The sequence below is a fragment of the Oryctolagus cuniculus genome, chromosome 2, assembly GCF_964237555.1.
Source record: "Oryctolagus cuniculus chromosome 2, mOryCun1.1, whole genome shotgun sequence".
NCBI classification, from domain to species: Eukaryota; Metazoa; Chordata; class Mammalia; order Lagomorpha; family Leporidae; genus Oryctolagus; species Oryctolagus cuniculus.
Window position 1 is genome coordinate 169,672,636 of NC_091433.1, and position 16,031 is coordinate 169,688,666.

The 16,031-nt window shown below is 38.3% G+C and overlaps 1 protein-coding gene across 15 annotated transcripts in view; it reads right to left on the reverse strand.

Moving 5' to 3' along the window:
- Positions 1-16,031, reverse strand: part of LTBP1 (latent transforming growth factor beta binding protein 1) — a 445,461-nt gene that overhangs the window by 163,014 nt on the left and 266,416 nt on the right. For all 15 annotated transcript variants that reach the window (XM_008254559.4, XM_070069261.1, XM_070069260.1 and 12 more), the window contains one exon: positions 14,139-14,210. In XM_008254559.4, coding sequence (XP_008252781.3) covers positions 14,139-14,210 — 72 coding nt within the window. The remainder of the gene's footprint in view (positions 1-14,138; positions 14,211-16,031) is intronic.

Here is a 16,031-nt window from a genome sequence, read left to right on the forward strand (position 1 = left end):
CCCGATACAGTGGCTCATACTAAACAGGCATTCAATAAAAGCTAGAGAAATAGACCCAAAAGGTGGGGTGCCAACAATGATCACAAAGTAAATTTACTGATATTAAAAAAGGGGATATCACCAAGTGGGAGTTTCTATAAAATTGTTAGGAAAAGGTAAGGAGTAGAAGGTATAAAAATAAGCTTCAGATTCATAATGAGCCTGCACACTTAGCTAAAAGTTCTACAGCTAGTTTGCTATGAGAGCAACTGAAGTCAATGATTGCAACAAAAATTCTCCAGATGGAAATAATTTATGAAAAGATCTCACAAAGATTCTTTAAACATTTTTAGCATGGTTTAGAAGTTAAATGAAAGGATACATTTTTAAAAGTGAAAATCTAACACAAGAACAGGTAGCTACAAAAAATAATCTTGGAAATGAAAAACATTCTTAAAAATGTCACAGATGGGTAAGTAGAGGAGGAATTAGAAAACTAGGAGGTGGGATTGATATATTCATTCAAAATGCAGAAATAACACGAGAATAAAAAAAGCATTAAAGACTTTTTAAGAGACATGGGGAAAAAAGGCTCCAATCTTTGTGTAACAGGAGCTTTGGCATAAAAGCATTATGGAGAAGCAACACATAAAGATTAACAACTAGAGACTTCAAATTTCAAGAAAGGACATGAGTTTCATATTTCACCCTACAGAATAAAATAGATAAATATAGACACATCAAGATAAAACTACAAAGAATTAAGAGATGATCTCAAAAAATAGATTATCTACAAAGGAAGATGACTCAGACAGAAGTGAGAAACACTGGGAAAATGTACTCAAAGTACTTTCAGAAAACAACTGTCAACCTAGAATTGCTCACATGACTTCGCTCATTATAGAGTAAGTGAAAAATATTTTCAGACACATAAGTATATAAAAAACCATTAAAGGATATAGCTTCAAAAAGCACATTTACCAAGTAAGAACACAGGACACCCAATGAAACTTGAATTTCAGGTAAACAAATACCGTTTGGTGTACATATATCCCAAATTATTTTATTTATCTGAAAGTCCAATTTAATTGGGTGTCTGTATTTTATCTCAAAAAATTCTCCTTTAACTCAAAAAAAAAAAAAAAGACAATTAGAAAGCACAGGATAAAAGCAATGCTGAATGCCAAAACTGATCAAGTATTAGAAAATTAACTGCATAGGAGGAGAGCATTCTGTATTTCCCTTAACTATGCCTTTGACAATAAATATAAAATGATGACTCATGCTAAGGCACAAATCCATCTTCTTTCAAATATGCAAGAGGTTGTCAGAGGGGCCTTTGAATGTTTCTACTGACAAAGATTCTATCCTTGGCCAAATTCCATTACCTATCTCTGAACTGTCTTTAGGTTTCTGGGATCACCACTGCTTTTTCCAATGTTAGCAAGAATCATGCTGAGTCAAGATAGCTAAAATCCCCTGCTCTTGGTATCTGATTGGATTCCTCTTCTACCATCCCCAAAGTGATGTCTGATCATTATGACACGCTTTCCGCAAGAAAACTGTTAGGTTAGTTTAGCCAAAATTCCCCCATATCCCTGGTGTTTCCTTGGAGTAATTTCCCACTCACTGGCATAGCACTCCAACCTCCAGCCCCTAGCCATACATTCCCACTTTTTCCTGGTATTCAGAGCTGAAACCAACCTCTCTCCTCCACAGAAAAAACCCACAGTGGCCCTTATTCTAATAGTCTTCCTGAATAAAGTCTGCCTTCCTGTTCTTTAACAAATGCCATGAATAATATTTTTTCCATAGCACCATATTAAAAGCAGCATAAATCCAATCATTGTTTTCCCAGCATGTATCAAAGCTCACAACTAATTGCATTCAAGTGGTACACGTACCGAGTCCTAAGAGCCTTGCCTTACCACTCTGAATGAATCACTTCATGTCAGCTTACCCATCTGCTTTAACCCAGCACTGTGCTGTAGACCACATCTCCTCTCTGGCCAAGCGGGTTTTCTTGAGGTTCCCGCCTTCACTTTTCCTCATTTGTATACTTTTCTCAAAGCACTCAAAGGCCAGTCTTCCTATACCCACTCATCACACTGTAGTTCACACTCAATAATGATTTTCTTAATCCTCAAGGGGTCTGAAATGCAAGCTACACTCCAGACAACTCTTCGTAACCTGCATACAGGACTTACGTGGAATATTGATCAAGACGGCTAAGTCCCATTTAATAACAGAGCTATGCCCCTGGAAAAGTGTGCACTACCTTTTGTGTTTCCCAAATAAAATCTGGTTGGGGAGCTTTCTGCCTAAAAGGGGCCCTACAGAGAAGACTGGTAATGAGTATTATTGTGCCCGAAGATATCCATTCTGCAAATTAATCTCATTAAACAGAACAACCAGTGTCAATAAAATGACACTAAAAGAAAGCTATGCGGACAGCTCTTTCATATAGCCTTTAACAGGCTAGTTTGCAAGAGCAAGAGTGATTAAAGCAAATTGCATCCTGCTGATTCAAACTAATTTAATTACACTAAATTCTAAGGACAGGAACAAGCACTTACTCATTATTTAGTGCATATTTTCAGTTGATAGGTTAAGACTGCTCCATCAATGTTTGTAGATTTTTAAAATTTTTCAAAATCATCTATGAAAACAGAATAGCTATGCAGTAGCTTACAGAAATATAGATATCCCCTAGTTACTTACATATTTTGGCATGGCTAATCATACTGGTCATAAGATAAAAATGTAGAAAATATTAATTTTATACCTGTAAGCTGGCAAATGAGTTTTAGTTTGTTGAAAGAGGAATTTGCTTTTTAATAAAAGATTTAACCGAACAAACAAAAGTACTTTCAGAACCAAATTCAATTTTTAAAACTGAGTTCTAGAACTAACATTTTAAGAACAAAGAGCACACTTGTCTCATGGCAAAGATAGGCAGGAGCAGAAGACTCAAAAATGGGTCTAAGTTTCAGAGAAAAGCAACATGAAAGTAAGAGTTCTTATTTTCATTTCCACAAGGTATTATTTAATTTAATTTTAGTTCTACATCAGTGCTTTATCGTAATAATCAAATGACAAAAGTCGTTATAGATTCACCAGGAAACATTGTTTGTTACGATAAATGAAGCAAATTCTAACAATTCCATAACGTGGAGGGTAGTGAGGCAGGTTTTAGAGCTCCATGTGTGGATATGTAATAAATCATTCCTTTGAAAAGATAATTGCAGTACCAGTAGAGGGGGAAAAAAACCAATTTGGAGGGTAGTTATCTGAAAGCTCCTCAAATTAACTTGTGCACAGTTGATTCTTTGTTGCTGAGCTCACATTAGTGAAAGCTGCTTCAGGACATCAGCTGACTGAGTTGAGGGAAATAATGTAATTCTAGTTATTAATCACTTTAATGTTAAACGGGCTTTGTAAACGGAGAAGACATTAGCTTGGAAGAACAATGCAGAACGCACAAGTAATTCGATGTTGAATGGCTTCCTTTTGAAAAATGTTAGGATAATGAAATCATTAAGCTTCAAGGGTGCAGGAAACCTGAGTTGTCATATGTAATCTGAGAAAGCCCTATTTCACTTATTGACCAATTAAAAATCACAAAGGAAATGAAGATTTTCTCTCAAAAAGCAATTCTAATAGATTACACTGCACAAAATCCTATTATTTTATGAGTCAAACTCTGTAGTGTAATTTACCAGTACTTTGTTGAGGCAGCATGGAATAGAATTTTCTGTGATTTTTTTCACTCCAGAATCTTTGCCAAAATATTCTAACACTGCTTTGTAAATATCCTCCTGAGACCACAGTGAGCCAGGACTTGGTGTTACCGACTGTCCATCAGCGGAAGTGACAGGAAGAACCATTGGATACACTCAGCATGAAAAAACTTGCTGATCACCCAGCCAGACCAACATGGGAAAACACAAAAGTCTCAAGCAATTATTGGAAGAACTGCCCATTTTATTTTGCAAAGTGAGATAGTAAGTGATTATTTGCAAATTTTCACTTCCACTTCTAAAGCATTTTTTTAAAGGTATTATTTATTTATTTGAGAGGTAGAGTTATAGACATTGAGAAGGAGCAAGAGAGACAGAGAGGTCTTCCTTCTGTTGGTTCACTCCCCAGATGGCTGCAACGGCCAGAGCTGTGCCGATCTGAAGCTAGGAGCCAGGTGCTTCTTCCCAGTCTCCCATGTGGGTGCAGGGGCCCAAGCACTTGGGCCATCCTCTAAGGCTTCCCAGGCCATTGCAGAGAGCTGGATTGGAAGAGGGGCAGCCGGGACTAGACCAACGCCCATATGGGATGCTGGCGCAGAAGGTGGAGGATTAACCTACTGCGCCACGGTGCCAGCCCCTAAAGAAGTATTTTTATGAAATATAAACCTAACAGTAAGACAAACAGATTGGATAACCAACTTCTTCAATTAAATAAAAGCAAATTAATATTAATTATTTTGATTTGCTCTAACAAAACATATCACCTTTGCTTCTAACTAGATAATATTTGCATTAGTAACACTTTATACATATATAATTTTTTTTAAAGACCACAGGTAGCTTGGAACTGTGATCTTGGTTAGACTTATCTTTGGCATCTTGGGAAAGTTACACTCCCTATGTCTCAGTTTCTAACTCAGAATAATGCCCAAATCCCAGAGGAAATTTTTGAAGATTAAATGACGTGCAAAGCGTATGGATCCTAAGTGAGCAGTAAATGTCAGCTTGCTTCACCTACACTACAACAAGGTAGTAGATAACTGAAATCCTGGGCCCAGCAGGTGAAGCTGCCGCTGGTTATGCACTGCGTATCAGAGTGCCTGATTCAAGTCCTCCTTACTCCATCCTCTGCTCCAGCTTCTTGTTAGAGCACCAGGGAGGCAGCAGATGATGGCTCAAGTGCTGGAGTCCTGGCCACCCACCTGGGAGATCTGTTTCCTAGATTCAATCTGACCCAGCCCCCCCCCCCCCCCCACTGCTGGCATTTGGGGGAATGAACCAGCATTTGAGGAGTTAACCACTGGATAGAAGATCTCTCTGTTACTGCCTTTAAATAAATAAATCTTAAAAATAATTTTATTGTGGTATTAATATAACTAGAACAGATTTAATGTAGTTCATAGATACAATTCTAATATAGTACTTCCTTTCTTCCCTCCTCCTTTCTTTTTTTTTAACTTTTGAGATAACATTTTTAATTTATGTTATAGTCAAAGGCTTAACACTCCACTAAATCAAAAGCTCAACAAGTAAAAAGTAGACCATAGCTCAGCAGGAAAACAGGCAAGGGCTATGAACAATAATCAGATAAAAAGATGATGATTTCACTCATGCACAGTAAATTTTAAAATAATCACAGATCACGAAAACTATAACAGTATATCATTCTTAATCATTTGTTTGAAAAAGATATAAAACAAAGTTTGATAAAACTATATTTGCAGCACTACTGACACACATAGGCATTTCTATCTTGCTTTTGTTTTCTTTCTTAATTTTCGCTCCCACACATTAGACAGAACATGTGATATTTGTCTTTCTGTGTCTGGCTTATTTCACTCAACGTGATGTCCTCCAGATGCATCCATTTTTATGCAAATATTAGAATTTCTTTTTTTATAGCAGAATACATGAATAAATATATGAAAAACTGCTGTACATTACCTGCCACCAGGGATATGCAAATCAACACCACAATGACACATTATCTCACCCCTATCAGAATGGCAATTATCCAAAAGACAGAAAGCAACAAGTGCTGGCCAGGATGTGGGAAATCATTGTCAGTGGGAATGTAAATTACTGCAGCCACTGTGGAAAACAGTATGAAGATTTCTTAAAAAACTAGAAATGGACTTGCCATAGGGGCCAGCAGTCCCACTACTGGGTAAACATATTTAAGAGACATGAACACATTGTATGCAAGAGATACCTGTACCCCCTTGATTGCAACCCTGTTTGCAACAGCCAAAATAGAGAATCAACAGGGGTATCCATTGTCAGATGAAGCGATAAGGAAAATGTGGCATGCATACACAATGGAATATTATTCAGCTATAAAAAAGAATGAGATTCTACATAAATCTTTTTTTTTTTTTGACAGGCAGAGTGGACAGTGAGAGAGAGAGACAGAGAGAAAGGTCTTCCTTTGCCGTTGGTTCACCCTCCAATGGCCGCTGCGGCTGGTGCGCTGCGGCCAGCGTACAGCGCTGATCCGATGGCAGGAGCCAGGTACTTATCCTGGTCTCCCATGGGGTGTAGGGCCCAAGCACTTGGGCCATCCTCCACTGCACTCCCTGGCCACAGCAGAGAGCTGGCCTGGAAGAGGGGCAACCGGGACAGAATCCGGCGCCCCAACCAGGACTAGAACCCGATGTGCTGGTACCACAAGGTGGAGGATTAGCCTAGTGAGCTGCGGTGCTGGCCATAAATCTTTTTCAAAAAAGGAAATCAGGAATTTTTAAAATTTAACTTTAAGATAATAAGAATATAACACAAAATTGAGAGATACAAATAAAGTCAGAACCTAGACTGACAGAAACTTATATTCTTACATGTACAGATTAGAGAAGGAGGTTGACATTAACAACCTCAGTACATATGCAAAGAAATTAGAGAACAGTAGCTAGCTGAAAAAAGGAGGCAGAAAAAAGGAAACAACTGAAATTACAGAAAATACATACATACAAAGCCAAATGTACACAGAAACAAAGGCAAAAATTCATTCTTTTAAAGTCTGATTAAAAAAAAAATCAATGAAGCACTGGAAGCATCATTAATAAAAAAGTATTTAGCACAAATACCAAATAGCATAACTGAAAGTAGGTGGGGTGTTAGGGTTGCTATATAAACTAGGGGGACATTTAAATGATAATCAGAGCATGTTAAACTTTACATGAAAAAATCTCAAATTCTAGATGAAGTGAATACTATTAAAGTAACACAAACTATCAAAACTGACACAAAATAATAATGGAAAAATCTGAGTAATACCATAGCTATCAAAGCAATTTAATCCATTATTTAAAGCCTTTCTATAAAGAAAAATTTAGGACCAAATGTCTTCTTCAATCAATTATTCCAAATACTCATACGTTAGGAAGAAACAATGCCACGAAACACCCTAAAAGATAGCACTTCTTCTGTCTTCCAAGATCTACAAGAGGCAGAAGTGACAAACAACTACCTGTGAACACACCACACCAAGGAATCCTTGAGTGTTCTCTACTATCTGACTTATTAAGAAATTAGATACTCTGGACACGTGTCTATCAATTAGCTATACAGGATTAGAACAGCGAAGAATCAATAAGGAACCTCCTCTCTCAAAGTACAATGGAGCAAATACATTTATCTAATCACAAGAGACACTTCAGGAATGTAACTAAGAGCTACAACCTGCGTGATAAGATGAGCTATCATTTCTCTCTTGTACACAGCCTTTGTCCCTGAAGACAGTGTGCAGACTGGAATGTACCTCCAGTGACTTCTAACCATTTGTGGTACTCAGGATGGAAATGACAAGTAACATCCCTAGCCAATAGCTACTAAGCAGCTGTCCAATCCCAATTCTGGGCCGCAACCTCAGTACTTTCTGAAGACATTTGAGGACTGAGTTGGCAAAGTCTAGTCCACAAAGGGACTTTAACGCAGTTGTTGTAAATATATCTCCTTACAACACCATCTTACTGACATTGGCTTCTGAAGCAACTTATTACAAGTTTTATTTTACAGCATGGTTGGTAATGTTTAGTCTTGTTTATAAAGCAGTCATTACACTTCTCTTCAATCCTCACTTCTGCAGGTTAAATACACTCATGTTTCCAAGCCCTTCACTGACCTTATCAACCAAAGACAATGACTGCTGAACTTCCAAGCCCCAAATTCTGTCTCATGGACACAGGTATGAGGCTATTACTTCCACTACCCTGCCCATTCTATTTCTACTAACACATTCAACAAACATGCTGAATCCTTTCACGTTGGTTCTCATCCAAATCTCTGAAACAATGACTTGACTTATACGGAATATATTTAACTATCTAATCCATTTGTTTAACCTACTCATTCAGTGTATCATCCACTGAACTTAATTTGGTCATATCTCAAATTCTATTGACTTAAAATAGATTAATCCATTATTCTATTGTTACCAAGTTTGCAGATATTTCTAAAAAAAAAAAAACATTGAATGCCTTCTCCTTGAGCGATTAAGTCTAACTTTTCCAACACTCTGTCATGTATAATGAAGGCTTAAATATTTTAAGCCACTATGTTTAAGGCATGGTATATCTTTGTGCATTTCAAAGAAAATTCTTTAACCCAACAATGACACTGCATATCATAAAAGTTATAAAGATACACTATGGAGTAGACAATTTACTTGAGAAAATTCTCAGGTAGTTAAGATACTTATTTGGCATGAATCATTTTATGATGAATCATGAATCACATTTTAATATGTACTTCACCTATGTATGACTTTAATCTCTAGTCAGAGGATTCCAAGATGGCAGAAGGAGGGGGGGATTACACTGCTCTAGTTTAGGGGAAGATAGTTAAAAAATAAAGTGGAGAGAATACAATCTACAGGATGAGTTAGGAGAAAACTGCAGAGGAAACTCCACACAAATTAGACAGACACTTTGGATCCTTGTGGAGAGCGTGGACGTGCACAACTCAGGATCCCGGCAGCCAAGAGCCTCAGCACCAGTATTGGAGAGGAAGGGGAGACCAGACTGCAGCAGCTCAAGCTACCGGTGATAAAGCCGTGGGAAAAGCCTGGCATGAGTACAGCCTGGAGTCCTGTAGGGGACAGAGAACCTGCCAGCCCAGAGGGGAAAAAGGGGGCACGTTTCTCCATGACCGCCTGGCACCAGAGTCCTGTAACGAGCCGAGGGAGAGTGGCGCCATCTTGGGCACACATGATAGCTGCAGCAGCTTGTGTCCACATGCCCAACAACCAGCAGGGAGGAGACACCTTTGGCTGGGAGAACCGACAGGGGTTTGGGTGCTCGTGACTGTGGGAGCATTGTGTGCCAGGGCTGTGAAAACACTGTGGCTGTGTGCAAGGACACAGGGTGTGGGTGGGTCTCTGAGCAGTCATGGTGGATGGCTCCACAGGCTCAGGGCTTGGTGACTACCTGGTGAGAGTCATAGCTGCTGGATCCATGTTCACACTGAGGACTGCAGGGATCCTTTGTGCGATTCTTGTGGCAGAATGGATCAATATTCCACCTACTGGGGCTAGCTCCAATAGGTCTCCATGAGGAAAAGAGGTGAGTGTGAGACTATGCCAACAGAGTTGAACAAACCTCCCCTCTGATAAAGAAAAAAAGAGAGAGAGAGAGATTTATCATGCCCAACTTGGGTGTCACCTTAGATACTTCCCTTACCCTGGAATACAGAACACAGCAAACTGGCCACACACAGCACATGCCTCTGGGTATTCATTGAAAGGGTCGGAACTCCACTAAGCGATAGAGGCATAGTCCAAAGATAAAAGCCATTACAAGAAAAACAAACAAAAAACCAATTAGCTCCACAAATGCCTAAAAATAAACAAAACAATTCAAGAAACAAGAACAAGGAAGACAACATGATCTCCCCAAAGGAACACAACATTTCAACACTAAAATGTGAAGATAAAGAGACTTAAGAAATGCTGGAATTGGAATTCAAAAAATTGATCATACATTACTTAGAAGTAATTACTTACAAGTAGAAGCAAATTCATGAATTAAAGAACTCCATACATAACAAGAATGAAACTGAGATTTTAAAGAGAAATCAAAATGAAATGTTGGAAATGAAGAATGCAATAGGTCAAATAAAAATGTGGTGAAAAGCCTTTTTTTTTTTTTTTGACAGGCAGAGTTAGAGAGACAGAGAGAAAGGTCTTCCTTTCATTGGTTCACCCCCAAATGGCCGCTGTGGCCGGCACACTGTGCCAATCTGAAGCCAGGAGCCAGGTGTTTCTTCCTGATCTCCCATGCAGGTGCAGCCACTGTCTTCCCAGGACACAGGAGAGAGATGGCCTGGAAGAGGAGCAACCGGGACAGAACTGGTGCTCCAACCGGGACTAGAACCCAGTGTGCCGGTGCTGCAGGCAGAGGATTAGCCTAGTGAGCCACGGTGCTGGCTAGTGAAAAGCCTTAACAAAAGACTTGGTGGGGCAGAAAAAAGAATATCCAAGTTAGAATACAAATCACTGGAAATTTTACAGTCAGACAAAAAAAAAGGTAGAAGAAATTAGAAAATTAAAAACATTCTTGGAGACTCATGGGATACTATCAAACAACCCAACATATGGGTCTTAGAACCCATGAAGGCATGGAAAGAGAATGGATTAGAAGGCCTTTCCAGTAAAATAATTACAAAAAAAATTTCAGATGTGGAGAAAGAAACAGACATCCAAGTACAGGAAGCACATAAAATTCCTACTAGACGTGACAAGAAAATATATTCACCACGACATATTGTAGTTAAACTCTCCACAGTAAAACATAAAGAAAAGATTCTAAAATGTGCATAAGATAAATGCCAGATTACTTTCAGAGGATCTCCAATTAGACTCACAGCAGACTTCTCATCAGAAACCTGACAGGGTAGTAAAAATAGCGAGATATATTCCAAAATTTAAGAGAAAAAAACCACAATCAACTCAGAATACTGTACTCTGTCTGCAAAGCTCTCATTTATGAATGAAGGTGAAATACAGACTTTCCATAGCAAACAGAAATTAAAATAATTTGTCACCATAAATTCAGCAGTACAAAAGATGCTCAAGGATGTGCTATACACAGAAACATGATCATCACTATGAAAGAAGATGAAGGAAGAAACTCTCCCAGTGAAAGTACAAAGGAAATCCAGAGTAAACAATGAGAATATTTGTGAAAAAATGACAGTGCCAAGTCATTCCTTATCAACAGTCACCGTGAATGTAAATGGCCTCAACTCTCTGGTTAAAGATACAGACTGGCTGAATGGATTAAAAAACAAGACCCATCTATTTGCTGCCTACAAGAAACACATCTCACTAAGAAAGATACCTACAGACTGAAAGTGAAAGGATGGAAAAAGATATTCCATGCCAACAGAAACCAAAAAAAGAGCTGGTGTGGCCATCCCAATATCAGACAAAATAGACTTTAACACAAAAACTGTTAAAAGAGACAAAGAAGGGCATTGTGCAATGATTAAGGGATCAATTCAACAGGAAGATCTGACATAATAAACGTGTACGTACTTAATTACAGGGTAACTGGCTACTTAAAACCTAAAGGGAGACATAGAATCCAATACAATAGTAATGGGGAACTTCAATACCCCACTTTCAGCAATGGACAGATCAACCAGGCAAAAAATAAATAAATAAATAAAAAGGAAACAACAGAGTTAATTGACAATACAGACCAAATGGACCTAATGGATATCTACAGAACTTCTCATCCTACAGATGAAGAATACACATTATTCTCACCAGTGCATGGAACTTTCTCTAGGATAGACATGTTAGGCCATAAAGCAAGTCTCAGCAAATTAAAAATCATTGAAATCATACCAGATTTCAAGACATACTACAAGGCAGTTATAATCAAAACAGCCTGCGACTGGTACAAAAACAGATGAACAGACCAATGGAACAGAATAGGAACCCCAGAAATCAACTCATGACCTACAACCAACTTATCTTTGACAAAGGAGCTAAAATCAATCCCTGGAACAAGGACAGTCTCTTCAACAAACTGTGCTAGCAAAACCAGGTCTCCACATGCACAAACATGAAGCAAGACCTCTACCTTTCACCTTACACAAAAATCCACTCAAAATGGATCAAAGGCCTAAATCTATAATGACTCAATACCATCTAATTTTTAGAGAACATTGGGGAAACTCTGCTAGACATTGGCATAGTCAAAGACTTCTTGGAAACTACCCCCAGAGGCACAGGCAATCAAAGCCCAAATTGACAAATGGGATTATATCAAATTAGGATGATTCTGCACTGCAAAAAAAGCCACTCAACAAAGTGAATAGACAGCCAACAGAATGGGAGAAAATTTTTGCAAACTATGCAACTGATAAAGGATTAATAACCAGAATATAAAGAGATTAATAAACTCAACAACAACAAACAACCCAGTTAAGAAAAGAGCAAAGGACTTAAATGGGAGCTTTTCAAGGGAGGAAATCAAATGGTCAACAGACACTTGCAAAAATGCTCCGGATCACTAGCCATCAGGAAAATGCAAATCAAAACCACAATGAGATTTCACCTCATCCCTTTAGAATGGCTTTCATACAGAAATCCACAAACAAATGCTGGCGAGGATGTCGGGAAAAGGTACCCTCATTGACTGTTGGTGGGAATGTTTACTGGTACACTCACTGTGGAAGACAATTTGGAGATACTCCAGAAATCTGAACAAAGACCTACCATATGACCTAGCATCCCATTCCTGGGAATTTATCCAAGGGAAATGAAATCAGCAAATAAAAGAGTTATCTGCACCCCAAGTTTACTGCAGCTCAGTTCACAATAGCTACAATACGAAATCCATCCACATCTGTCAACTGAAGACTGGATAAAGAAATTACGGGGTATGTGCACCATGGAATACTACACAGCATTTTAAAAAAATGAAAATCTGTCATTTGCAACAAAATGGATGAAAATGGAAAACATCATATTCAGTAAAATAAGCATAGGACAAATAAGCAAAGGACAAATACATTATGTTCATTCTATCTATGATAACTAATAGAGCACCTAAAAGCTAATCTACAGAAGCGAAATTGACACTATGAGACACGATGACTGAACAGCCTTTGTCTCAACTGTTGAGGAACATTTTTTTTTTTTTTTGTCATACTATTTGCTGAACTCTTTACTTAGTATACAGTTAATGTTATGTGTATAAAGTTAATTGAAAATAGATCTTAGCAAAAAATATTTTTTATAGGAACAGGAATTATAGGAATAGGAGAGGGAGGAGAAAGAAAGGTGGGAGTGTGGGTGGGAGGGCAGGTACGGTAAGAAGAATCACTATGTTCCTGAAGTTGTATTTATGAAATGCATGAAGTTGTATTCCTTAAATAAAAGGTTTCTGGTAAAAAAAAAAAAAAATCTCTATAGCCAGTAGATACATGCTAGTCAAGGAGAATGGGCTATAGGCACCAAGTCAGAAGACACAGGCTCAGTTCTTCCTGGGGTTTTTGGTTCACTTAGACTCTAGGAGATTCTCTGTTTCTTTGTTTACTTCAATGTATGCTTATTTCCAATATCCCAATAATAAGACCTTCATGCTAGACAGGGAAAGGGCAAGGGAGTACTAATCATCTCACAAAGTAACTACAACAAAATCTGATAGCATAACTGTGTACTACACTAGGCACTGGCAAACCCAAGTTACAATCTCAGTTCTATAAAGCCAGGGACAGACACTGAACCTCTTTGGGCTTAAGGTTCCTCACAAACAAAGTACAGACACAACTAGAGGTTTTCTCTGCTTGGACAGCTCGGTGGTATTATTCAAAATAAACTGAACAATAGAATTTAGGGCATTTCATATCTAGTTCTATTGCTTTTTTAAATGCTTATGAAAAGCGTGTTCACTTTGATATTTAATACTTGAATATTTTGAGACAGGCAGCCATACTGTGATTAAAGTAAAAAAGGGCATTCCATTGCCCAACCATGCATCACCCAAGAAGTAGAGCTGTTAGGGACATATAAGCAGACTTTAAAAAGTTCACAGAAAATTTGCAGTATTTTAAAATTCCTCTTTTCCATGAACTTTTGAAGACCCTCAAATGTGTATGTGCACCCTGCATGGATATGAGGCCACGTGCATGAAGACTACAGGGTACTCTGTGAAGTGACCCAAACTCTAGGGATTTTATCACAAATTAATAGAAGGTAAAACTTTCCCAAAGTTTCAATGGTAGTGAAGCAATTCCAGCACCAAGACAATAAATTTCTGGATTTCCTTAGCTAAAGGGAGCAAACAGGAGGTAAATCACTGTGTGACCTTTCCAGGCTGGGCTGAGGAGTAACACGTGGTAAGACAACTTGAGCTGCCAAAGAACCCAAACAGCTGTTGAGTCTACACCAATCAATTCTGTTAACCTTACCTTGACAGAAGGTATTGTTGACTCGCTTATAACCTTGTAGGCATTCGATCATTTGATTATATCCATGATAAGCTGTAAGTTAAGAAATAATTCTTGGTTACATGCTTAAATACTTAGAATCTTAAAGCTACTATATTTGGTAACTGAAGCTATTCAAGGCTCAATGGACCTATTCACTGATACCAACATGTATCTTCATGATTTCTTTCACATGTTTTTCAGTGTACTTCCTATTTTCATTATAGTCTGAAAACTTGTAAGTTTTTATGATGCTAACTACAACAATTATACAATAATTGTTTATAATTATACAATAATTATAAATTATTTTTAATTTTCTTCCAATGTGTGATTAAATATTTTTATTAACAAAGGCTCTATTTTTCCCCTCTCCAATTTGCTTTGGAGGCTTGGGTTTTCCTATCCAGCCTAGGGAGGTTGACCACAATGTCCTGCTCTGTCTGGGACATGGTCAGGTTATTTTTGCTGTTCTGGGAAAGTTAGTTAACAGCATTTTACTCTCAAAAGTTTCTCAGCTTTGACAATAAAACATAGCTCTACCATAACTATAGGTTCAGGCATTCTCCTTATGATTCTTAGCACTGTAAACAGAGAAGAATGGGAAGCTGATGAGGCAAAGACATTAAAAGGGCTGCTGTGGTTAAGTGTGTGCTGAGTCACAAAACTCAAACACCACTGATGCTGTGGCTGACAATTTATCAACAAAACCTTATTCACCGAGATCCTGATCCACCAAAAGGAAACCTGAGAAATACTACCAGGCATAATGAATACAGCCTAAGTTTTGGGACCAAATAGACATGGGTTCCAATCTTGGCTGTGCCTATCATTAGCTTTGTGACCTTGGCAACAAACTTCCTAGGTGTCAAACTAAAATTCTGCACAGTGAGGATATTCCCATACACCAGGCAGGGTAAGGCTGTGTGGTGTTTAGAGATAATTCACACACAACATGCCTTCCACAGTACCTGACCACAAGCACTGGCCAAATCTCAAATGTCATTGTAGTTTCCTGCAATGTAAAGCAGAAAACAGGCTGTAATCAAAATAGGATAGATGATTAGACCTTTTAAAAAAGCCTGGATAGGAGCAAAAATGGAAAGTTCAGAGTGAAAATAGCAATTTTATTCTGAAAAATAAAATTATGTTGCTCTCAATATCTGTTTTATCTGTCATCCCAATGGAACAGGGTGAATACTTACTAACGGGTCCCTCTCCTTCTTTACTTCCTTTCTTTGCTATATGAAATGATTACTTCAAAAAAGTTCATGGAAAACAATAAAAGATGTTTATTTTGGTGCAAAAGCATTTAAAACCCATGTAGAGGGGTCTTCCAAAAAGATTATGGAAAATACCTATTATGTGTCTCAAAATTTTTCCCATCGCAGTAAGTATCTTTTAATTCCATTTTTCTCCATGAACTATTTTAAGTGCCTCTGTTTTTCTCCTGCTCTTCAGATTTTTCTAGGTATCTATAACAGAAGATCGGGTGTTTGGTGCAGCACTTAAGTCACCCACATTCCTTATCGGATGCCTGATTGAAGCCTTGGCTGTTCCACTTCTGATTCAACTACCTGCTGTGTACCCTGGAAGACAGCAGATGGCTCAAGCACCTGGGTCCTTGCCACCCATGTGGGAGACCCTGCTGAGTTCTAGGTTCCTACCTTCAGCCTGGCTCTACCTTCTTTGACTGTTGTAGGCATCTGGGAAGTGAACCAGTGGATCAAACATCTCTGCCTTTCAAATAAAATTAGTAGTAACATTTTTAAACAAAAAATGGAAGGTCAAAGTGAAGAGTCTGGAGATGGTTAGTTACGAGGGAAGACGCTGGCACATGGGAGTTGCAGCCTCTGGGCCTAACGTCTAGTCTTG